This window comes from Dipodomys merriami, unplaced genomic scaffold, assembly GCF_024711535.1.
Source record: "Dipodomys merriami isolate MVZ:Mamm:240054 unplaced genomic scaffold, mDipMer1.0.p SCAF_13, whole genome shotgun sequence".
NCBI lineage: Eukaryota > Metazoa > Chordata > Mammalia > Rodentia > Heteromyidae > Dipodomys > Dipodomys merriami.
In genome coordinates this window covers 13,268,228-13,293,266 of record NW_027202604.1, presented here as the reverse complement: position 1 = coordinate 13,293,266, position 25,039 = coordinate 13,268,228, and the positions used below count along the sequence as shown (strand labels likewise).

Below are 25,039 nucleotides of genomic sequence, written 5' to 3'. Positions count from 1 at the left end.
AACTTTGTCCTGGCAAAAGGAATTCATCAAGATGTAATATATAAATCTAGTACTATTTATTTACAATAGCATATTACAATGTTATAAAATCACCAAAAAAAATTGAGAATTCACTAAAAATGACATACCTTCCCTCCCTGAAAAATAATATATACAATATTAAGAAAGTCTGTCCTGAAAAAGAAAAGTGAGATGGTAACCAATCTCTTCTGGATAAATTTATCTCCTCTCTTTCAATCTTTCTCTCTTTTTTTTAATCATGTTATCTTAATTGGGTCTAGCTGTCATGTGAAATCATTGAACTTAAAGTTGTACTCAATGGTCATTAACATTTGAGGCTTGATGGCTGATCACTCTACCTTCAAACACTTTCTACGTCCTGCTTTCTCACACCACATATTCATTTTCCTTCTGTCTCCTTGATGGGTTCCCCTAACATAAACATAAATGCTAGTGTCCACACTCCATCCTGGGCCTCTTCTCACTAAACCTTTGCTTTCTAGGTGCGCTTACCACTGAGCTATACCCCTCAGTTAATACCTTCCTTGAGCACACATACAATTGGCTCTACACAAGGCTTCTACTTATCTGTAAACTATTATCATCTAACCAATAGCAAAACCGCAACAGGTCCAGGTATTCTAACCTCATCTCCACTGCCAGCACCTAAAGCCTTACTACCAACAGGAAAATACTCTCCCCCCACCACTAGTGCCTTCCTCACAGCTATTTTCCTTACAACAGGGAGGGTGAGAAAAGCCTTTAAAATCATTAAGTCACTACTAGCTTAGCTCTTCACTTCTACCTAAATGGCTTACTGTTGACTGTTGTTAGAATGTCTGTACAGTGGTTTACATGTCACTTTTACCTAAATGGCTTACTGTTGACTGTTGTTAGAATGTCTGTACAGTGGTTTACATGATCCATGTCACCCAGTTCCCCACCTTCCTCCATCTACTAATTATTCACCATCACCATACTCCATTATTTTCTTTCCAACTAGCCATTAAAACTTGTACTGCTCCTTTTATGTGCTGTCTGTACTGCCTACTATAACTCAAGTTTCACAAGACAGAGGCTAGCTTTGTTGCCCTCACCTATAGGGTACCTCATTCACAGCACACAATACTATTTTAAATGACTAGGATTTGATTTACTCATGCTGTTGTTACTATGCACAACACTGCTTCCTGATCATCATTCCGATTTTTCTTCAGGTAAGATCATCCTTCCTCAGCTACAATTACTGTTTGAAAATGTGCTTCACTGACTTCTCTGTAGAATTTACTAGGGGGACCCATCCCACATCAATTTGCCATCAATTAAAATAAATACAAATGCCTCAGGTCCTGACAGTGCATATAATGACCATCATTTCAATGCTAGCAGAAACTCTTTGACACCTCTTCATTGATTATTACTATTTTAAAACTTAGAACTGACATAGGTCAATCTGAACAAGTCCAGATGTGACACCTCTGGCAAATCTCTGGATGTTATGAAGAGCTAAATAATACCAGCTCCTTTTCTTTGCCCTGCTATTTCATTGTCACATTCAGGTCAGCATGTTCTTTGACAAGCAGACAGAATTCAGTTGTTAACGACTCTATTAAAAAAAGTATTAGTGAATAGTATGCTGCTTCAGTAGCAAAACCTGGGAACAGCTCTATAGTCTCCATATGAACCTGTGTAGTGATAAAAGCAATCCACCACCTGCATACATGCTTCAAGAAAAGACCAATTAGTATGGGCAGTTCCTGGATTATGGTCCTCAAAGACTTTAATGAGCTTTCAGTCCATGGAACAGGTTGCCAGAGGACCTGTAGCATAGTTTGACCCCTGATACTAGGTCTTGTGCTCCTCTTGAAAGCATGGCTAAGAATGGGCCTATGAAAACTTGTCCCATTTCACTGGTGACAAGGAATGTGTCAGATATCTAAAGCAGGTGCCAACATTTCTAATACAACCAACTATTTGGAATAGCTGCAGGATTTGAGAGAGCATCTTTGGAAGCCCCATCAATACATTTAGTACCCTTAGACCCAGGCCCACTTGTTGGCACAAGGTAACTTCATAAAGCCTTAACCTGTGAGGCGGAGCTTTAACTTCTTTGCTATCTCATTTCAGGTTAGCCTTTGGCACAGCTCACATCTTCTGTATTACTCTGACTCCAGCTTCTGTGTAATTCCAGAAGGGTCCAGATTGCCAAACTGTTCGGGTGCCAATTCAGAAAGACTGTCAGCCATGTTCCCAGGCATTTCCCAATTATATTCTGAAGAGGGTAATGAAGAGGTTTCATTAAACCATCACACCTAAATTACATTTTCATATATGTGTTTTAATTTGACAAATCTGTATTGCTTATCCTTTCTTGGCATTACAGGAATGAAAAGATATTAATCCCTGTTTTTATGGAGCTTAGTCTACTGAGAGATTTTTAAACGGGAGACAGATGCTGTTTCTTTGAATTCTATGGAATGAACTAGTGTTTCTCAAGCACCAAAAAATGTTTCGAAGTCAGATGTAATGGTGCATACCTGTAATCCCAGTATTTGGGAGGCTGAAGGATTTTCGTTTCTGACCAGACTCTGGCTACATAAGTTCAAGACCAGTCTGGGCTACACAGCAAATTGTCTCAACATCCTGCCCAAGACAACTTCTGATCTTGCAGAAAACTATCACTCCATCAAAACTTCAGGCTACCAGCTTTTCAAAATACTATGGTGGAAGTGGTGCTGTGGCTGAAAGTGGTGGAGTGCTAACCCTGAGTGGAAAAAGCTCAGGGACAGTGCCCTGGCCCCGAGTTCAAGCCCCATGACCAGGGTGGGGGGAACTGTAAACACAATCTGCACTTGGGGCCTCAGTTTCACCTGCTCCACAACTGTGTTTAAAAACACTACATCTGAGTGACACTGTCCAAAAGGAAATGCACTCAATATATGACTTATGAAATGGCAACCCCTCTGTACATCACCTTTACATTTTTTAAAGAAAAATAATACCTCTATATCTCTCCCTCCCTTGCTTTTTCATCCTCTTCCTCTGTTCACTTTTCCTCTAGTGCACAGGCCTAGTCCTCTGTTTTCACACTGTAGCCTTCTAAGAAATTTCCTTAATTTCCCTGCTAGTGCTTTTACAAGCTGTGCTTACTCAATTTCTACTGCTTTTTCTGTGTCCATTTCCCTTACCCATTGTTCATTTTTGACAGCTCTCAATTCTTCTTCCTCCTTTTCCTCTTATTGTCGTTTCGGAGACAAGGTTTCACTGAGTAGAGCCTTGTGAGTGCTGAGGCTGTCAGGTGCACTACCATACACAATTCCCTTGGGCAATCTCAAGCCTTTTATATCACAAACACTTGCAAATCTAACATGGACTTCCATGGCCAATCCCGGGCCCAACCCTGCTCAGATTCAATGCCTACAAACACATGGAAGCATTATGATGCCTACAGCCACGGCCACAGCCACAGGGTCCTACACAATAAGCACATAAACAAAGCAACACCAATGGCGAAATGTTAAGTTGATGAAACAAGGGTAAGGAGTGCTCACTGTTTCAAACTAAAAAGCTGGGAAAACATAGAGAGCCAGACAAAAATCTGAATTCTGAGTCACATTACATCACTCCATGAGAGGTTGATTCATAAAGGTATCCATTAAGTAAAATCAGTCCCCTTGCCTTTTAGGGAATTTAGGGTTGACTTAATTTGTCTAATCTTATTTAAAAGGAGGCAGATGTGAGAGTTCACTGATTTGGTGAATAATGAACTCAATACAGGATCAAACTGCAAGTATTTGCTTAGGGCCTACCCAAGTGGCAGCAACATACTATGCACTGCGTATGGTCAACGAAGCACATGCTCCTGGGGGAAAGGATCCCTGCCTCCCCCATGCATGTTCATTTTCCTGAAGCACCCACTTCTCTGATGGCAGCTTATCTTCCCCCAAACCCAGAAGAACCTCTGGTCCCTTCCCAAGCTCTCCTCACTAATTCAGCAACCAAGTCTACTGCCTCTGCTCCCTTCTCTCCCACTTGCATGAGGACTACCTGCATACTGCAGCCATCTCCAAGCTTTCCACTTTCTACCCAGCTCTGCTCAATCCTTACTTAGACTCAATCCAGGGATGCAGTCCTAGGTGAACGAACTTTAGCTTAAGCTCAAAAAAGTTTCAGTGATTCTCCAGTTTCCACAGAATGAAAGTAGCCTGAGATAGGAATACCACAAGTTTTATCTCTTACTGTCATCCTTATTATATTCTCCCATTTGTTTCTTCCTGGTCAGCCAAAGGTTTATTGATTGTCCAACTGTCAGCCCTATGCTCTGTCTTTGCTGACCTGGTTTCCTCTGCTCAAACTTCTCGCCTCCTCTGTGGGGCCTGATTAACTAAGTGCTCCCACACCACCCTTCATACCCAGGTCAAAGTAATCTCTCTTAACCTTTCTGTCACTCACATTTGTTATTTTCCAAAAATACTGGTATTTCCAAGTATAATCCCATTACTCAAAAGACTGAGGCAGGAGGATCACAAGTATAAGGCCACACTGAGCTACAAAGCATGATCTATCTCAAAAAAGCTCTTATGGCTCATGCCTGTAATCCCAGCTACTCAAGAAGCTCAGATCTGAGGATCACAGTTCAAAGCCAGGCAGGGCAGGAAAATGCACAATTAACTACCAGAAAACTGGAAGCAGGCTATGGCTCAAGTGGTAGAGCGCTTGCCTTAAGCTGAAAAACTCAGAGACAGTGCCCAGGCCCAGAGTTCAAGCCCCATGGTTGGCAAAAAACAACAACAACAACCACCACCAAACCCTGAGAAGTTTACTCTTATTACAAATGCATCCACTAAATAAAATCTGAAGTTTAAATTATTTACTTGGGCAAAATATGCCAACTGTGATAAACATACAATTCTATACACATTTATATCTAGTTATATAGCTGTAACTAGTCAGCTCGGCAAAGCTTGAGCGGTGGCCCACAGTTCACCAGCTATAATTTGACAATTCATGATGGAAGAAGCTTTAGGAAATCAGTACAGCAGTTAAGATGGTATTATTTTCCAAAAGAAAAAAGCCAAATGGTAGAAAAAAAGCCCAACTAAATATATAGAGTTGCAAGACTATTTCATTCATTCATATGTATATACACAGAGACAATATATACATATACCTAAAAGTTCAGATACTAAACATTTTTTTTACTTATATAGCAATATAAAGTAATATAAAAATATCTGAGCCAGGTGATGCAGACTCATTCCTATAATCCTACATGTTTAGGAAGCAGCTAAGAAAAGGAAGATCAAGGTTCAAGAACACTATGGGCAGGAAAGTCCAAGAGATCCCTTCTCAACCCACAGCTGGATGCAACAGCACAGGACTATCACCTTCAATTCCAAGGAAAGCTGAGATCTAGGAGATCTCACCCAACCTAAGCAAGAAAGTCCTCAAGTCTCCATTCAACAGAGGGAAGATGGATGTGGTGGCATGCACCTGTCATCTCAGCTACAGTAAGGAAATCAAAGATAGGAGGATTGGGGTCCAGGCATGTGCCCAGGCAGAAAGTGAACTCCCATTTCAAAATTTACCAGTGCAAAAACGGCTGGAGGTATGGCTCAGTGATACAGCACCTGCCTTGCAAGCTTGAATCCCTGAGTTTGAACTCCAGTACATCAAAATAAAACAAAACATAAACATAAACAAACAAAAAAACAACCTGACAATACTTTTGTCCTGGTCATTAAGTATAATCTGCATTACATTTGACCTAACAAAAATCTACTCAATATAATACACCCGATGAATAATATAAGTTTTGAAGTTCAATAACTTCAAATTTAAGTACTTTTTGTCATTTGTTAACATTAGTGAACACAAGCAATGTATCATCCTTCAAGAGCAGTAATTCTGCTAGGCACTGGTGGCTCACACCTGTAATCCTAGCTACTCAGGAGGCTGAGATCTGAGGATCATGGTTCAAAGCCAGGCCAGGCAGGAAAGTCCATGAGACTCTTATCTCCAATTAACCACCAGAAAACTGGAAGTGGTGCTATGGCTCAAGTGGTAGACCACTAGCTTTGAGCTGAAGACCTCAGGGACAGCTTCCAGGCCCAGAGTTTAAGCCTCACAACCAACAACAACAACAAATAGTAATTCTCCTGATTTAAAATAACTGAGTACTGGAAAGATACTATGTGCCACAGGCTATGTTTTAAGTAATGTGCTTAAATTTAAAACTATACAATGAATACTGATTGGCTATCAGCAATCACTGGATAGAAGGAAGCAGTGTTCACTAACTGAAGAAAGTTCTGGGAACAGTAAAAAAACATATTCTAAGATACACTGAGTAGAAAACCAATTCTTTTGTCTCATTCAAAATATAATAATATTAGCAGGGCGCTGGCTACTCACATCTGTAATCCTAGCTACTCAGGAGCCTGAGATATGAGAATTACAGTTCAAAGCCAGCCCAGACAGGAAAGTCCCTGAGACTCTTATCGCCAATTAACCATGAGAAAACTGGAAGTGGTGCTGTGGCTGAAGTGGTAGAGCTCTTGCCTTAAGCTGAAAGCTGAGGGACAGTGCCCAGTCCCAGAGTTCAAGCCCCACGACTGACAAAATAACAATAGTAATAGTAATAATAATAATAATAATAATAATACTGGTGGGATTACAATTTCAACAGGAGCCAAACTTCTGAGTTGAGGCTAACTTATGAAAATCTTTTTGAAAACACAAGGACTTTAATATATCATTTAATTCACATATTTTAATTGAGGCTAACTTCAGAAAGTATGACTAAGGAAAATTATCCATTTCCATCTCCAACAATAAAGTACATTAACATGTTAAATAGTTAAATCCTGTAAGTGTACTAGCAGAAAACAAAACCAAGTTCAAGTAAGAGAGCTGAATATCAGGACACCAAGATAACACTAGTAAGGTACTCAAAAGTAGAAAATTTAGTTTATAGTACTGAAAAGACCCCTATGGACAGAAAATAGAGCAGTCATTATTTATGAAGAACAATGCGACATATATTCTCTTACAAAATAAATATGCCTGATATCTGCTCTGAAATCACAGTTTCCCTGAAACCGATAAGTATGAGGGGGAATGGGGGGGGGTCTTCCCACCACCAACCACCCAAGAGCCATCCAAGACCACAGGTACTGCCCAAAGGTTTCACCTTGAAGAATTAATTAATTAGAAGGGCTTTCCAAAGATTGAAAATTCCACAAGCATCAGAAACAAAAATCTCTCAGATATGAATTTAGCTAAAATGATGGGGAAACTCAATTGTACTTATCCTGTTGTTACAAAATGATTAATCCCATGAAAATCTTCCAATTGTTTATATTTTTAAATTTGACAGTACTTATTCACAAGAAAGCCATCTATGTGTTTTAATAAATGATTCATTTTCAAACTATGCATTATCACTTGAGCAGCCAAAGCTCAAGAGATACGCAGGACAGCCAGGAACACGACAGGAGTAGTAACTCCACAGCACAGATCTGTCATGGGGATTCCACACAAACAACCAGGGAGCTGTTAATATTTTTCCACTTTTTCCACCATCTGAGAAGATTCTGATAGGCTATGAAGAAACTCCTCCAGAGTGATTAAATGGTTCAGTTACAAACTACACCTTTAAGAGCATTTCAAACTCAGTATGACTTTCATCACAGAAACAGGGCAAAACTGTCACCAAAGAGCATTTCACAACTGATCAACACCAAGAACAAATGTGTCCAAAACAAACACAAAAGCTTGCATTTAATCCAGTCATTACAGTAGAAAACTGAGTGGCAATAAGCAAAACATTTTATTAGCTTCCAATCTGAACATGTCCACTATCCACCTTAAATTTTGCATAGGGTCACTAGGTACTTTCTGTTAATTTCTATTCCTACTTATAAATTCACAACACTGATGAAATCTCACGTGCAATTCATATACCAATCCTGAGAGGCTTAATTAATTATGTTTGTGTGTGTTTATCTGGTAACCCTGTGGAGCCAGGACTCTCACTACTTGATCCATGCTCCTTGTACTTTTTTGCCTCATTTTTTGAATAGTCATTCATTTTTGCCTGAATGAGGTACGCCCACTTAGGTATGCATAGGGGATGGGATGACAGGCATACACCACCTCCACCAGCTAGTGAGATGATGTCTCCTGAAACTTCTGTGCTGGCTTGCATGCAACCTCGATCCTCCCCATCTCCACCTCCCAGGCAGCTGGGGTTATAGGCATGAGCCATGGTGCCAACTCTGTATTTAATTATGAAACTATAAGAGTTAATAGAACTGAACAGTGAGTCTCCCTTAAACGGTTCCATCTCTTTTGTCTCATTATTGCTATTTCATATAAGATAGTAAAGTCATCAAGTTTTCTTTCCACCTTGACTCAATAGTAGCAAAATGCTATTTTAAATGAAGTTCAATGACCAACAAACGCTTTAAAAGCTGGTTTCCAATTGTGTTGCAAGTGAAACACACACCTATATTTACAGTCTGAATGAGGCAATATCAAGGAAAAATACCACCTTGTAAGATTTTAAATCTATAATTTAAAACAAAATCCTTTTTTATCAAGCCACAAATTATTTCCTGAATCACTGTGCCAAAAGTCCAATACAAAATTACACACATGGAATAAGTTGGGGGATCCAATGTTTGATTTATCTAATTCTATGTTCTACAAGCTTAATGGAGCTTGAATAAGAGATTACTACAGCAAAGCATTTCTCTAAACCAAGATGTATCTGAGTACCAAACAGGTTTTACATTGCCTTTAGATAACGTATCAATGGTCCACTGGACAATGGTGCTCCTTTAAATTGACTTTGCCGTTTTGTTTCACGTACATGGGTCCACTCCAAACAAATATTCTCTGTGACATAGTTATTTGTTTTTATGCCAGACCTGGGGCTTGAACTCAGGGCCTGGATGCTGTCCTTGAGTGTCTGCTCAAGGTTAGCACTCCACCACCGCTTGAGCCACACAGCTCCACTTCAAGCATTTTGGTGATTAACTGGAAGTAGGATTGTCAGGGCCTTTCCTACCAGGCCTGCCTTCCAGCCTTGAGCTGCAGATCTCAGCCTCCCGAGTAGGCATGAGCCAGAAAAGCACAGTTCAACACTTGTCAAAGGTTCAGCAAACCATCCCACAAAAACTCGAATCATCAGAAATTCTAGCTGCAACTCGAGGTCAGGACCACGGAAAAAAGCATTGACCAGAGAAGCACAATGCCAGGAAGAAAACTCGGGGGGAGAAGGGGGTAAAGAATTCAAAAGAAAAGGCTCTGGCACAGGGCGCTCACCTGCAGTTGGGCGGCGGGTCTAAAGTGATGTCTGCCAGTTCCTTCTGAATCCTGGAGGGAGGAGACAAGCACAGGGGCATTAGTGGGTGAAGACTATGGCCTCCCACCTGCAGGGGCGGGGCACAGGCCCAAGCATGCCCAGGTGTGCCCGGTGTGCCCGCAACAAGGCCTCCCCCCGCCCCTGCTCCCCCCTATGGGCCTGGCAGCCTGCGGGGCTGGGATGGGGGGGGCACAGGCCGGGGCCCTGTGCATGATGAAGTTGCGGGTGGAGGGGGTGGGGATGCCCTCTGGGCCTTGGCCTCTGCACGCAGCTCAGCCCTGCACCGGCCCCTGAGCCTACGGCACCCTCTCCCCTGTCCCCCCCCCCAGCTTCCACCTGCTGCCCCTTCCCGCCCCACTGTGGGTCACAGCCACCCCCACTTCACAAAGGGCCCATCCCCCGCCCCTGGGCCATGGGCCGACAGTTCACACCAAGCCAGGCCTTAGTCTTCTGCTTACCTAGGGGCTCAGAGCATCAATTATTGGGCAAACTCCACCTTCTACTTTAAAAAACCTGTTCTATCATAGCCCTACGGGGTTACAACTTTAAAACCTCACCAAGGTGGCACAGTGTAGTAAAACCCAGAACAATGTGGGTGACAAGACATGTTTTTCTCTTTGCAAATGTTTTCCCAGGGTAGGTCACTTATATGTAAAGAAGTTAAAGGCCCTTATCTTCTAAGTAAAAAGAAATGAAGTGTGATGGGTGGGGAAGTTCTTTAAACTTTCCTATTGAAAGACATTTCTTGTGGTCTACAAATCTGGGCAGCTTTCAGATAAGGTATGTTCCATCTCTACTGACAGTGATTGACAGCAGTGTCCTGCTCAGTTCTACTGCTACCCAATAAGCATTTCTGTTCTGAGACTCATAGGATGTTAGACTAAGAGTTTAGAACCCTGGTTTCCTGATTCATTAAGAATCTCTTGCATGTTTTTGTACTGTGTCTTAGGATCTATGCACAGGCAAACATTTCCTCCTGAGGCATTACTACTTCTTTAATGCCTAAAAATTGTATTACCACAGTGCTTTACCTACTGCAGTTGCACCATTTCCAAAAAATTGGCTAAGGAGTTGCAAGAGGACCTCCCAGGTAGATGTGTGTGTGTGTGTGTGTGTGTGTGTGTGTGTATAGGGGGAGAGTGGGGAGAATTCTTCAACTTCAGCCCACTCTCCCTGGGGGTTCTCCCTCTGCTTTCCAATGTACACTGAGAATCAGACAGTCTGCCAACTCAGGTTTACTTCCTTTTCCTTCCATCTCCTGGTAGATGTGTCCCCTCCAGTACTATGGGCAATAGCACTGGAATCAATAGCCTTCACAGATCCACCTCTACAGGATCCCACTAACATCAATTTAGCCTTACACTTTCCCGGCTACACTAGCCTCTACTTTGTGCCTTTTGAATATTCACCTTATTCCTTTAACACAAACAGCTGCTCTTTAAGCAGGACATTCAGGGATCAAAATTTACTGCACCAAAAAGCAGAAGCAACAACGACAACCAAAAAAACCCATGATGTTAATTTTATAGGTAAAATTACTATTCATGGCTTCCTACCATTCATTTTCTACACCTACCATCTCTTTCCCAGGCATTTCCAAGTAAGTTTTTAATTTCCTTAGGATAAATGGACAAATTGTGTCTAAGGAAAAAAAAAATCAGTAATTTACTGACAAAAAGCAAATTACTTTTGACTTGATCCCTTTCTCCTGAGATGCATTTGGGCATACCAGGGAGATAGCCAGCAAAATATAGAAATACGAATGACTTAATGCAAAGAGCCTGCAGTGGGGCAGAGCAGGCCAACAGCTGAGTAAGGACGGGGAGCTTCTAAGTTTGGGGGAGGGCAGACTGTTAAGGAAGAGCCCATCCAGAGTGGACAGGGTAAATGCCAGCTTTTGGGGAAACCACATAAGGCTATATCCAAGAACAGTTAAGACTCTTGAGAGGCTCATACGTAATCAAACCGACTCTCTGCTATTTGTCTGAAGACCTCCACACTATTTAAAACAGCTAAAATCAGCTGAGTGATGATGGTTGAGGCCGGAAGATCACAGTTCGAAGCTAGCTGGGCAGATATATCCAAGAGATTTGATCTCCAATTAACTAGCAAAAAGTGGAGGTGTGGCTCAAGTGATAGAACACCAGTATAGAGTGGAAAAACCAAGCAAGAGTGCAAGGTCTTAAGTTCAAGCCCCAGTATAAACATTTATTTTAAAAAAAAAAAAGATCAGGCACTGGTGGCTCACACCTGTAATCCTAGCTATACAGGAGGTTGAGATCTGAGGATTGCAATTCAAAGCCAGCCCAGGCAGAAAAGTCCATGAGACTCTTACCTCTAGAAAAAGCCAGAAGTGGCATGGAGGCTCAAATGGTAGAGCACTAACCTTGAGCCCAAAGAGGCTCAGGGACAGCTCCCAGGCCCAGAATTCAAGCAGCAGGACCAGGGGGGACGTGGGGGAAGCTAGTCACTATTATGAACCAAGGTTCTATCACCAAAACAGTTTGCCAACCTTTCCAATTTCAAATCGAAGTGTGGACTTTGATAGCTGACAGTCTCAAACTCCTAACTCCAAAGCAGAGAGATCTGAAGCCTACTGTTTCGTTTTCTTTTAAATTCTTTTCAGAATGGAACCCTACCTATCCCACCATTTGGGTGATTTACTATCTTCCATGCTGGTCTTTTTAAGGTTTAACAACTTTCTGACTGCGAACAGAATTTATGCAAAGGTGGCTAGGGCTCCCAGGAATCTAATATGGATTATTTGAAGGGTCATGGGGCTAAGAGAATGAAAAAGGTAAGAAGTAGCTCCCTCCTGAGAAAAGAAAAAAGGAAAAGCTACTGCTTGAATTTAGTTGGGGGAAAAAAAAACCAACAGTGAAGTAACATTTTACCTCAGAGCAAACAAGAGTGGTATCTGTGGGTAATCCTAGATGAGTAGGGCTGTGGTTCTGGTAAAGGCCACCAAATCAAAAAGTTGGTAGTGGCACCATTTCTAGTCACCCCAGATACAGGGAAGTATAAATAACAGGATCATGGTCCAAGTCAGCTGGGGCAAAAAAGACAAGGCCTTATTTTTTTTTTAAATAACCGGAATAAAAAGGTGTGGGGGCATCAAGCAAAAGGTGACCAATAAAGCAAATAACAAGGCCCTAAGTTCAAACTCAAAAAGGAAGAAGACGAAGATGAAGGAGGACGAAGAGGAGGAGAAGAAAAACAAAATGGAAGAAAAAAAAATCTGAACACAGGCAAGCACAAGTTCTTAAACAGAACAAGAGACCCCATAACACACACACACACACACACACACACACACACACACACACACAACAACAACAACAACTGTAATAACCATTTTGCAATCATTCATTTGCCTTCACTCTCCAAATCAGAAACAGCTCTTTAAATCCCGTCAGAAAATGCCTCCTACTAAATATTTGACTCACTGGTGTGAATTACTTATTCCTTATGCAGTTGGTGAAGAGAGCTCTATTCAAAAGAGATCATCCGGCAACAGGTGAAAAGCAAGAAAGATGGTCACAGAATTCATTTCGACAGAGCTGTCTAGGAAGGTATCTCTGATTATTTAGGGGGATGTCAGCCTTGGGGAGGGTCATAGATTCCTGATTCCTAGGAATCAACCTTGAATCTGTAATCTGATGGGGAGAGGGGAGATGGGGGGGGGGGTGTATCACTAAATAAGGATTCCCACAAACTTCAGCAAGACCTGGACCAGACAAGTCACAACTACAGCCAAGTGGACGAAGACTAAACTATAAAACAAAAGCAGCAATCGAGAAAATAGGATTCCCACGGCTCCCTTTTCGTTCCTGGGAGCACACAAAGTATGAGGAGCATGTCAGCCACCCTCAGTGGGGTGGGGGTGGGGGTGGGTGGCTGGCCAGGCCGAAGGCATGCAGGGGGGAGGTGGGTAGAAGAATGGGGTACCTCTTGGCGCTGGTGGAGAGGAGCTTGGAGTTTTTGCTCATGCTGACTTTACTCTCCTTCTTCTTGGGGGTGTTTGTTTCTTTCTCGGTTTGCTGGTTGGAGGACGAAGATGAGGAGGAGCTGGTGCTGGCCCTCGAATCGTCATCCGACATAGCGAACCCCCCACCCCACCCCGCAAACGGCCCCTGCAGGCGGAGAGGGGGGAAACAAAACAGAAAGCCAGCCCATGCGGGCGCTGTCAGGCGGCCCTCCGCGCGGGCTCCGCGCCCCGGGCCCGCCGCCGGCTTGTTTATTCAGGGGCCCGGGGCGGGGGGGGGGGGAATCCGTGGGGACCGGGGTCCCCGCCGGCCCGGAGGGAGCCCCGAGGAGGCGGGACAGGGCCGGGTGCCCCGCGGGGGGGGGTAGGGGAGTCCCGGCGGCCTGGGGCTGGGTTTTGTCCGCCACCGTGTGTGGGGGGGGTCGCGGGGCCCGGAGTCCTGGCGGGGCTGGGGGGGGGGGAGGGCGGGCGAGCGGAGTTTGGCGGGGTCGGGGAGAGCGGAGGGGCGGGGAGGGGAGAGAGAGGAAGCCGAGGCGGGGGGCCGGAGGCGGGGAGCGGGGCCCGGTGGGGGCGGGGAGGGCGGCGGGGGCCCCCGGGCGTCCAGGCCCAGGCCCGCCCGCGGCCCCTCGGGGACGGCCGGCCGGGGACGCGGGGTCCCAGCACCCGCCGGGCGCCACCGCGGACGGCTGGGATGCGGGCTGGGGGGGGGGCGGTGGGGGGGACGCTCGGCCTCCGCCGCCGAGGAACAACAATGCGCCCCGCGGGCCCCGAGGGGTGAACCCCGCGGGCCCCCGCCCCGGGTGGGGGGGGGAGAAACCGGGGCTCCCCGCACCCCGCGCAGGCCCGGCAGGAGGACCCGAGGGGGCTCCCGGGCGGCGCTGACAGTTCGGGCCCCGGCGCCCCCCCCCCGCGGGCGGCCACGCACCCCACGCGGCCCGGGGTCCCGCCCATCCCCCCCGTGGGCCCCGCACCCCCGGGGCGCCCCGGCCGCCCCCCCCCCCCCGCCGCCGTCGCCGGCCCCGGGGCCCGCGGCCCGGCGGCACAGGTCGCGGAGGCGGCGGGGGTGTCCCCGGGCCCGGCGGCGCGGCCGGGGGGCGGCGGGCGGCGGGGGGATCCCCGTACCTCTCTTTGTGTCTGGCTCCTCCGGGCCGCCGCGGCGGCTGCTGCTGCGGCTGCGGCTGGGCCTGGCCACTCGTGTCTCTCTTTCTCTCTCTCCCCTCTCCTCTCCTCTCTCTCTCTCTCACTGGGAGAGAGAGGCGGAAGTGCAGCAACAGCAACTATTAAACAGGCAATGGCTTCCCCCAGCCACACACGCTCCGCACTCCTCCTCCTCCCCCTCCGCCTCCCTCCTCTTCCTCGCTCCCCTCCCCCACGCGGCCCGCTCCCTGCCCCCACCTGCCCTCCCCCTCCGCCGCCGCACCTGGGAAGGGGGGCCCCGCCGGGAGGACCCGGGAAAGCCCGGTCCCCCCCACCCGCACCCCCAGCCCCGCGCCTCCCCCTGCGCTCGGGAGCGGGCCCCGGGTGAGAATTTTCCCTTCAGTGGTTTGAGGATCTGGGTTTCAGGGCTCCCGAAAGGAAGCGGGGGGGGGGGGGGGCTGGGGAGGGGACACGATCCTAACTACGTGGAATTGGGGGTCACCCAAAGGAGGGGACGCAGAGGGATGGTCATCTGGTGACCAGGACTTTGTACTGGAGAAGGCTTCTAAAAGGTGTGTGAGAGAGAGACAGAGACAGACAGATAGACAGACAGACAGAGACCGAGGGGGGGGGAATCTCCCATAACTGGGGTGCCTTTGGGCTGAGACTTACTTCCCCCCCTGGACAACTCACCTGCTAGGGGCAGAGGTCATACCCCTAACCTTTCTATTCAGGGCCGAGACACGTGCAGTTTTGCAACATGGGATTGTCTATTCACTTTAAAAAAAAAAATCCAAAGTGATGTTTTATAGCAAGTGATAGAAAGGATCTGGTGACAGGTAAAAGCTGTCGTGCAGGGAGACTTGCAAATGTGAAGAAATCACTGGGACTAACCCATCTACTGCTCAATTACAGAAGATTGGGAATTTGGGGTGTCCGTGTGTATTATATAGAAAGTTGGATTTTTAGAAATTGATGGGAAGTTTTAGGGACTGCTGTACCTACTTTTGCTACAAATATAAATGCTCTTCAAATAATACATTTAGAAAAAAATCACAGTAATACTACCTAATTATTTAGCATTGTATCAAAATGGATTGTTAAAAATACTAAGCCTTCAAATTATGACTAATTTTCATGCCAATTTGTCCTTCAATTTGAAAGGAAGAAACATGTACTATCCTGCTACAACAGCTGGGCCACACATATAAGATCTTGTACATTGAGGACATAACCTTGATTGCTATGGTCCATTTCAAATTATCTCATTCAAATTGCTGTCATTTTCCATGGCTACGGTGGCTTTAGTTACCGTAAGACAAGACAAACTATAAAACCCATGGCACATCCAATAACCAAGAAAACAGGCATTCTTATTACCTCTCCTAGCCCTTAATCTGAAAGTTCATCTTTATTAATATTCATGAAATAATTATATCCACTTCTTGCTCAATTCTTATAAGGAAACCTATATTTACCAGGAGCTGCCATAGAATCAGAAAATAAAATAATCCTTGTAAAGCATCATTTTGGCCTCCTGCCTCCAGATTCTGAACATTTGAAGATTCTGAACATAACCTCTCTCAGGGTTTGGTTTCAGAGGTTCTGTTACCACGTTTCAAAATGAAGCCATTTGTTAATGTAGTGTTACACACCTGTAATCTCAGCATTAAAAAAAAAAAATCAAGTATGAAGACAAGAGCTGGCAGAAGTTGTAGAAAAATAAAAGGCCTGATTTGCTGAAACAAAGGATAGTGGATAGATTTTCCCCTTTATATTGGTTGACATAAATTGTACAGGTGGAAGCTATATAATTTTTTTAAAGAAAGAAATATGAGACTTTGTTTTATAGTTGATGCTAGACTGGAGAATAAATTGTGAACTCCAAGGGCTCTTCCAGTACAGAGAATGTGTCCTCATTTCTCTGTCCAGCAGACTGGTAACCCTCTTCTGTGAACTATGACCTCTAACCTTTAATATGCAATAGTGTAAATTATTGCTTTTTGTTTTTAGAATGACCTACTGCAGGGGAATAAAGAACTTGAAGTGTTTAGAAAAGAATCTGTGGGGCTGGGAAGGTGGCTCAGTGGTAGAGCGCTTGCCTTGCATGCATGAGGCCCTGGGTTCCATTCCTCAGCACCACATAAGCAAAAAAGAAAAAAGCCAGAAGTGGCGCTGTGGCTCAAGTGGTAGAGCGCTTGCCTTGAGCTACAGAACTGGACAGCGCCCAAGCCCAGAGTTCAAGCCCTACGACCAACAAAAACAAACAACAAAAAAAGAATCTGCTTTCAAAAGACTTGTTTGTTTGAGACAGGATCTTACTATGTACCCAGGCTGGCCTAGCTACTCTCCATTCTCCAACCTCAGCCTCCCAAGTGCTAGGATTACAGCTGATTTAGCTAAGATTCATCTTTACATCAGAGTATTATTATTATTATTATTATGTTCATTGTGGGGCTTGAACTCAGGGCCTAGGCACTGTCCCTGAGCTTTTTCTGCTCAAAGCTACCACTTTGAGCCACAGTGCCCTTCCAGTTTTCTGGTAGTTAATTGGAGATGAGTCTTACAGACTTTCCTACCTGGGTTGGCTTTGACCCAAGATCCTCATATCTCAGCCTCCTGAGTAGCTAGGAATATAGGTGTGAGCCACCAGTGCCTGGCCAGAGTATTTTAAGTACAGGAAAAAAAAGTAATTTACACTTCTGGCTCTTCTACTTATTAACTACAAAGTCTAAGAAATTAAAATGACCTCTCTGAGTTTAGTTTCTTCTCTACCTGTAGTATATTGAATGACGGAATGAAATGTGTATTATAACAAACATGGTTTCTTAACTGTTGTACAAAGTAAATTATTAATAATTCCACTCTGGTCTTCTTGCATTTGAATTTTTATCATTTACAATTGAAGACAAGTAGTACATAAGAAATCTTCTAGACCCATCCAATTAAAGAGAGTTTCTCAAGTAAATTTTACTTCTCAAAAAAAAAAAAAAATCTTCTAGAAGGGAGGCAGATCAAGAAATTAGTATTTTACCATTCATGTTACAATGACGAAAGTAAGGTAAAGAAATCTAATTGGGGTGTGTGTGTGTGTGTGTGTGTGTGTGTCTGTCTGTCTGTCTGTCTGTCTGTCTGTCTGTAAGTACTGGGGCTTGAACTCAGAGCCTGGGCACTCACTATCCCTTAGCTTTTTCACTCAAGGCTGGTGTTATATCTACCACTTGAGTCACAACTCCTCTTGTGGCATTTTGCTGGTTAATTGGAGATAAGAGGCTCACAGACTTTCCTGGGCTAGTTGGCTGTGAATCTCAATCCTCAGATCTCAGCCTCCTGAGTAGCTAGGACTGACTACAGGCCTGAGCCACCAGTGCCTGGTAAGAAAGCCAGTTTATCTAACCCAAGGTCAAACAGTAAATTGGTGGCAAAATAACAATTATGACCTTTGCTGTCCTTAGATAATCTTGTCAGTTCTGGCAATATTGGGATGGTAGAAGAGCCTCAATTACACTGGGAGGTTGTGGGGGCGGGGGAGGAGGAGGAATATCTATCTATCTATATCATAAAAAAAAAAAAACAACTTGATAGTGCTTTCAAGAATGCATTAACAATCAAAACAGTTGGGAAAGTGGGAAAACTGAGTAAGCTAAGGAAATCACTGCATTTGTAACATTTCCTTGAATAAACTAATGACCTCCTCAACCTGTAAATAATCCTCACTGTTTATTTTACATGTATGGATATATTTTTAAACATATCATACGTTTTAATGCTATTTTTCCCTAAAGAAAATGACCTTTTGCTCCTCCCCCCACTCCTAATTTCCTGGAGGAAACAGATTCCTATTGAAGTCTATGCACACACAAGTCAATGCCAGACTTTAGGAATGCTTTGATTAGAGTGCTCAATTTACATTTTAAAGATGTAAACCCAGTGATGCTGTCTGAGACACTACTTGGGCTTGAAGAAAATGGGCTCCCATTCTTCTTCTTCCTGGCACCTATTTTTTTCTTTCTTTTCTTTTCTTTTTTTTTTTTTTTTGCGGGGGGTAGGGGGAGTTGGGGTTGGAGGGAGGGGGCTCTTCTGGGCTTTGCACTCAGGTCCTGAGTGCTATTTCTAAGCTTTTTTCCTCAAGGCTAGTAGTGTTGTACTACTTGAGCCATAGCACCACTTCCAGTCTTTTTGATAGTTAATTGTAGATAAGGGTCTCAGGCTTTCCTGCTCAGGCTGGCTTCGAACTGAGATCCTCAGATCTCAACCCTCTGAGCTGAGATTACAGGCATGGAGCCACCAGTGCCCTGCTCTAGTACCTACCTTTTGCTTTTCAAAGTCATCTTGGGGGTATCAAGTACTTTTAAGTAGAAGCACTTGAAAATCAAGACCCCAAGAGGCGAAACGAAGCCATTAATCCCAAAGAAAGAGACCTAGTATAACTTTTTGAGTGCTCCTATTTTTGGCTTCCTGCTGACACTGAAATTCTACTACTTCATAAACAGAATCAATCTCCTCGGGCAAAGAAAGATCAAATTGGCATTTGTTGATATGTTTTTTAAAATTTACCTATGACTAAAAATAAAAGGTGTTTCCTTTTTTTTTTTTTTCTGTGAAATAAATGAAGTAGCTGGTTTGGGAACTTTAAAAGAATGTCTTCAGTCAGGTTCTGTTGGCTCACACCTGTAATCCAAGCTATTCAGGAGACTGAGATATCTGAGGATTCCTCCCCCACCTCAACCCTCCCCCCCCCCCCAGTTTGAAGCCATTTTGGGCAAACAAATCCATGAAACTCCTATCTCCAATTTTCCAGCAAAAAGTTGGAAGTGGAGGTGTGGCTCAAGTGACAGAATGCCAGCTTTGAGTGAAAAAGCCAAGCCCCCAAATTCAAGCCCCAGCAACAAAGAATTTCTCCAAAGCTTTCCTAGGAAAGATAGACTCTGAATTTCAGTCCACTTGTTTCCCTTTGCAATGCTACTTAGTGGAAAGACATCCATTCTTTACACAGGTAAGGAAGGTTCATGAGGAGAAAGCGGGGCGGGGGGAGGGGAATCAGTTCCTTTCCCATAGGCCAATAATTAATCAAATAAAATAAATGAAAGTTGATCCCATGGAAGGGCTCTGATGCTGTCAGACACTACTGGCCCTGAATGTCACTGTCCAAGGCAGCTAGAATAGAACTAAATTCTTTCCTTCTACCACATGGAGGCATTGAACACCATGTGATTTTCAAAATTCACCACAGTCTGATAAGAGTCTAATGCTCTTTCATATAAGCACAAAAGAGCTTATCTGAAGACCAAGAATGAATATTACTGAAGATGAGAGCTCTTTTCTCAGTTTATGATTTAACATCTCCTCTGTATAATATTTCCTAAATAAATTAGCCTTCTTCAGCCTTCATACATTGATCATGTGTAAGAACAGTATACTGATATTTACAAGGTTGGGATTTGAGCAGTTTGGCTCATTCATTAATCTATGAAACCTTTTTTTTAACTTTAAGACTTTTTTTCAGTTTGCCAGAGTTTGGAGGAAGAAATAGTAGGGGGAAATCATTTTTATTTTACATATAATTATTGTGAAGCTTTTAAAAAATAATAATTTCTGTGGGAGCACTGGTGTTTCACACCTGTAATCCTAGCTACTCAGGAAGCTGAGATCTGAAGCTCTTAGTTTGAGGCCAGCCCAGGAAGGAAAGCCCATGAGAGTCTTTTTTTTTGTTGTTAGTGGTGACTTGAACTCAGGGCCTGGACCCTGTCCCTGAACTCTTTTGCTTAAGGCTAGCACTCTACCACTTTGGACCACAGCTCTACTTCCAGCTTTTTGGTGGTTAATTGGACTTTCCTGCCCAATCTGGCTTTGAACTGTGATCCTTAGATCTCAGCCTCCTGAGTAGCTAGGATTACAGGTGTGAAACACCAGTGCCCAGCAGCTACCTAAGAGACTCTTTTTTTTTGTTTGGTTCCGGTCTTGGGGCCTGAACTCTGGGCCTGGGCGTTGTCCCTCAGCTCTTCAGCTCAAGGCTAGCGCTCTACCACTTGAGTCACAGCGCCACTTCCGGCTTTTTTCTTTTTGCTTATGTGGTGCTGAGGAATCGAACCCAGGGCCTCTGGCATGCAAGGCAAGCGCTCTACCCCTGAGCCAACTTCCCAGCCCCCTAAGAGACTTTTATCTCTAATTAACTACCAAAAGAGCTGGAAGTGGAGCTGTGGCTCAAGTGGTAGAACACTAGCCTTGAGCAAAAATGCTCAGGGATGCCGGGCGCTGGTGGCTCACGCCTGTAATCCTAGCTACTCAGGAGGCTGAGATCTGAGGATCGCGGTTCAAAGCCAGCCCGGGCAGGAGAGACCGTGAGACTCCTATCTCCAATAAACCACCAGAAAACCGGAAGTGGCACTGTAGCTCAAGTGGTAGAGTGCTCGCCTTGAGCTGAAGAGCTGAGGGACAGCGCCCAGGCCCAGAGTTCAAGCCCCACGACCGACAAAAAAAAATGCTCAGGGACAACATCCAAGTCCTGAGTTCAAACCCCAGGTCCAGGTACACACACACACACACACACACACACACACACACACACACACACAGAACAAGTCAACTTCTTCACAGTTCTATTGTGTGACAAATCTGTAGTCAGGGGTCTAGTTTTTTTGTTGTTGTTGTTGGTCGTGAGGCTTGAACTCTGGGCTTGGGCACTGTCCCTGCGCTCTTCAGCTCAAGGTGAGTGCTCTACCACTTGAGCCACAGCGCCACTTCCGGTTTTCTTTTCTTTTTTTTTTTTTTTTTTTTTTGGTCGGTCGTGGGGCTTGAACTCTGGGCCTGGGTGCTGTCCCTCAGCTCTTCAGCTCAAGGCAAGCGCTCTACCACTTGAGCTACAGCGCCACTTCCGGTTTTCTGGTGGTTTATTGGAGATAGGAGTCTCACGGACTTTCTTGCCCGGGCTGGCTTTGAACCGCGATCCTCAGATCTCAGCCTCCTGAGTAGCTAGGATTACAGGCGTGAACCGGCGCCCAGTTGGGGGTCTAGTTTTAAATCCAGAATTTACCTGAATAATTGCAAAGCCCAGAAGCCATCAACAGCAAAGATGTCAACCTTGACTTGGTCAGCTGATGGGATAAATACTGTCTTCACAACAGATAGTACTCATGTTTGAGCTTGAAGTCAATTAATCAACAAATATTTATTAAGTAGCTCATGTGGGGTAAGCCTCGTCTAAGTGCCTAGGCTGAAGGAAAGGATCCTAAGAGGGCTTCCAGCAAAAGCCAAGAACCTAAATGTGGTGGTGCATGCCTGTGATCCCAGCAACTTGGGAGCCAGAGGTAGGAGGTGTGCTGTATCAGGCTGGCTCAGGCAAAGCAAGACAGAGACTACAAGGGAAAAACTGAAAACCAAAAGGCATGGGATGGGGGGAATGATGAAAGGGGTGACACTGATCAAAACATATTGTGTTCATAAGCTGCTTTGTTAAGTGGCAGCGCCTTTGTTCAATGACTTAAAGATAATAATATACTTAGAAAAATAAAAAGGGATGGGAATACAAGAGACCCTAAATTCAATCCCTAGTACTGCCAAGAGAGGGAGAGACTCAGACAGGGGGAGAGAGAGAAAGAGAGCAGAGAGGGAGAGCCAGAGCAGGCACAGGCCTAGAAAGACAAGCAGGACTTGGAAGCTTGAGAGGCATTCTCAAAAATTGAATGACATGGGGAAAAAATAGCAGCCAGTAAGCAGCAGTAGTGCTTGACTGTAGTCTGAGCTGCTCAGGAGGCTGAGACAGAAGGATCTGTTGAGCCTAGGAATTCAAGCTTAGCCTAGGCAACATAGCAAAACCTTGTAACTTTTAAAATAGGGATAATATCTGTATGTATATATACATATACATACATAAAAACTATACAATACTAACTAATTTTGTGTGTGTACCAGTACTGGGACTTGAACTTTATTCATTCAAGGTTGGTGCTCTACCACCTGAGCCATAACTCTACTTCAGGCCTTTCAGTGGTTAATTAGAGAGAAGACTCTCACAGACTTTATTACTTGGACCTTGATCCTCAGATCTCAGCTTCCTGAGTGGCATAAGCCATTGGCACCTGGCTAAAATACTGAATATGTTGAAAACAAATACAGAAAGAAACTGGCCCTTATTCTTCAAAAATATCACTGGCATGAGAGAGAGAGAGAGAGAGAGAGAGAGAGAGAGAGAGAGAGAGAGAGAGAGAGAGAGAGAGAGAGAGAGAGAGAGAGAGAGAGAAGGTTCTAGATTGAAGGAGACTAAAGGGACAAAGGAACTAAATGTAACAGGTGATCCAAGACCCCGTCCTGTACTGTGTGGGGAAAAAATTATAAAGGACAGAACTAGGTCAATTGAAAAAAATTAGAGGATGGAAGTTAGATTAGATAACAGTATTGTATCAATGTTTAATTTCCTGAAGTAGATAATTATACTGAGGATATTTTTGTAAGGAAATATACTCTGAAATATTAAAGGGCAAAGGGGCATGATGTCTGTAAACTATTTCAAATACTTAAGCAAAGAAAATAACAGTGGGTATGGGGAGAGAAAGAGGAGAAGAAAGAAGAGGAGAGGAGAGGGGAGGAGAGGAGAGAAGAAGATGGAGGAGAGACAGACAGACAGATAGAACGTACCCAAATGGTAGAAATTGGTGAATCTTGGCACAGGGTATATGAATGTTCTCTATAAAGTTCTTGTGACTTTCTTGTGACCTGAGGGAATGAAATGAAGGACTGATTATCTAAATTCCTGTATTGTTTCTTAAAAGAAAAGTGGATGACTCTAGCATTACTCTAGTACTCTCTGAAAAACCCAAGCCTTAAATCTTTAAACAACAACATAAGAAGCAGAAAAACAGAAAATGATTGGGGAGACTACGAATAGACTCATCTGGTTGAGGGACTCAGAAACCTTAATGAATGGGTAGAAAGAGGAATGATATAAAACAGGCAGTGAGCACTTGGGGAGGGTAAAAAAGCCTGGATTTCATTACAGGATAAAAAGTACAAAGAACAGACCTCAATGGTATATTAGCTTAGGAGTCTTTAAAGAAGATTAGTTGGATAGAAAAGGCAGAAAGAAGTCAAGGAAACCTGGGAGGAAGCCATTGAAGAAGTCTGGGCTTAGGGAAGCAATTACAAAGTCTTAATTCTCCAGCCTTATTTTAATTGATCACCTTTCAATGCCGAAGTTCTGGGAATTTTAAATTCCATGATAACAGAGAATTTGTCTGTTTAGTGTGGTCTTGGACAACAGTGTTTGGCACCCAATAGATGTAATAAAAAGATTAGGCCTGGGGTGCATGTCTGTAATCCCAGCACTTGGGAGGCTGAGGAAGATCAAGAGTTTTGGAAGCTGGTCTAGGTTATATAGTGAAATCTTGTTGTTGTTGATGATGATGATGATGATGATGATGATGATGATGATGATGATTATGATATCTGGACACTGGTGGCTCACACTTATAATCCTAGCTTCTCAAAAGGCTGAGATCTAAAGATCATAATTCAAAGCCAGCCCTGGCAGAAAAGTCCCTGTGAAACTTTTATCTCCAATAGACTATTCAAAAAAGCCGAAGTGGCGCTTATGGCTCAAGTGTTAGAGTATAAACCTTGAGCAAAAAGAGACTCAGGGACAGAGCCCAGGCCCTGAGTTCAAGCTCTACAACTTACAACAACAACAACAATAATAATAATAGGAAATGAAAACCATCCCTGCCTTCAGCAGTACTCTTTTCCCCCTTAAAAAAAAAATGCCTGTTAGTCACACAATTATTACACCATCAAATAGTTAGCAAGGAACATGTAGAGTTCTTGTGTGTTCATGTTGTTGGTCCCTAGGGGAGTGTGAGTTACCTCAGGGTAAGGCCAAGTGACCCCCAGTATGGAAAGGAACTCCCAGACTTGTCATCAATTACAGAATTCCAAATTGAAAGAACCTTAGACCTCATCCAGGTCAGCCTGTTCTATTGACAGAAGGAAGCTGAGGAGCAGAGAAAAGAGATGTGTGTGTGTGTGTGTGTGTGTGTGTGTGTGTGTGTGTGTGTGTGTGTGTGTGTGTGTGTGTGTGTGTGTGTGTGTGTGTGTGTGTGTGTGTGTGTGTGTGTTGGGACTTTAACTCAGGGCTTCACATTCTCACTCGTGCTTTTGCTCAAGGTTGGCACTGTCACTTAAGCCACCTCTCCACTTCTAGCTTTATGCTGGTTAATTGGAAATAAAACTTTCTCTGATTTGTCTACCCAAGCTAATTTCCACCCTTGGTCTTCAGAATTCAGCCTCCTGAGGAGCTAGAATTACAGGTGTGAGCCACCAGCACCTGGTGACTTTGGACTTCGTTAGGCCATTTCAGAGTTAAATTAGAAGGGCACAGGCAGGCAAACCTTATTCTGTTGGTTGAGAAATTGTAAGGAAAAGAGGAGGAAGACCCTGCACTTTTCTAGCTTAGGCCATTGCCAAGCTCATACCTGGAGCTGAGTAACCACCTGCTCATAGATGGTTAGAGCAATAGGAGTCTCTGAAAGCATGAACACACAGGTAAATGAGAAAAC

At 44.2% G+C, this 25,039-nt stretch overlaps 1 protein-coding gene across 2 annotated transcripts in view; it reads right to left on the bottom strand.

Moving 5' to 3' along the window:
* The window catches only part of LOC138824678 (ubiquitin-conjugating enzyme E2 E1), a 58,482-nt gene extending 43,798 nt beyond the window's left edge, over positions 1-14,684 (bottom strand). The window contains exons 1-3 of one of the 2 annotated variants that reach the window (XM_070018692.1): positions 14,478-14,684; positions 13,319-13,410; positions 9,331-9,381 (exon numbers count right to left, since the gene is read on the bottom strand). In XM_070018692.1, coding sequence (XP_069874793.1) covers positions 9,331-9,381; positions 13,319-13,359 — 92 coding nt within the window. In that variant the 5' untranslated portion in view covers positions 13,360-13,410; positions 14,478-14,684. Of the gene's footprint in view, positions 1-9,330; positions 9,382-13,318; positions 13,504-14,477 lie in introns of both variants that reach the window. The other variant, XM_070018691.1, reaches the window with a different exon arrangement.
* Between the last annotated feature and the right edge of the window lie 10,355 nt (positions 14,685-25,039).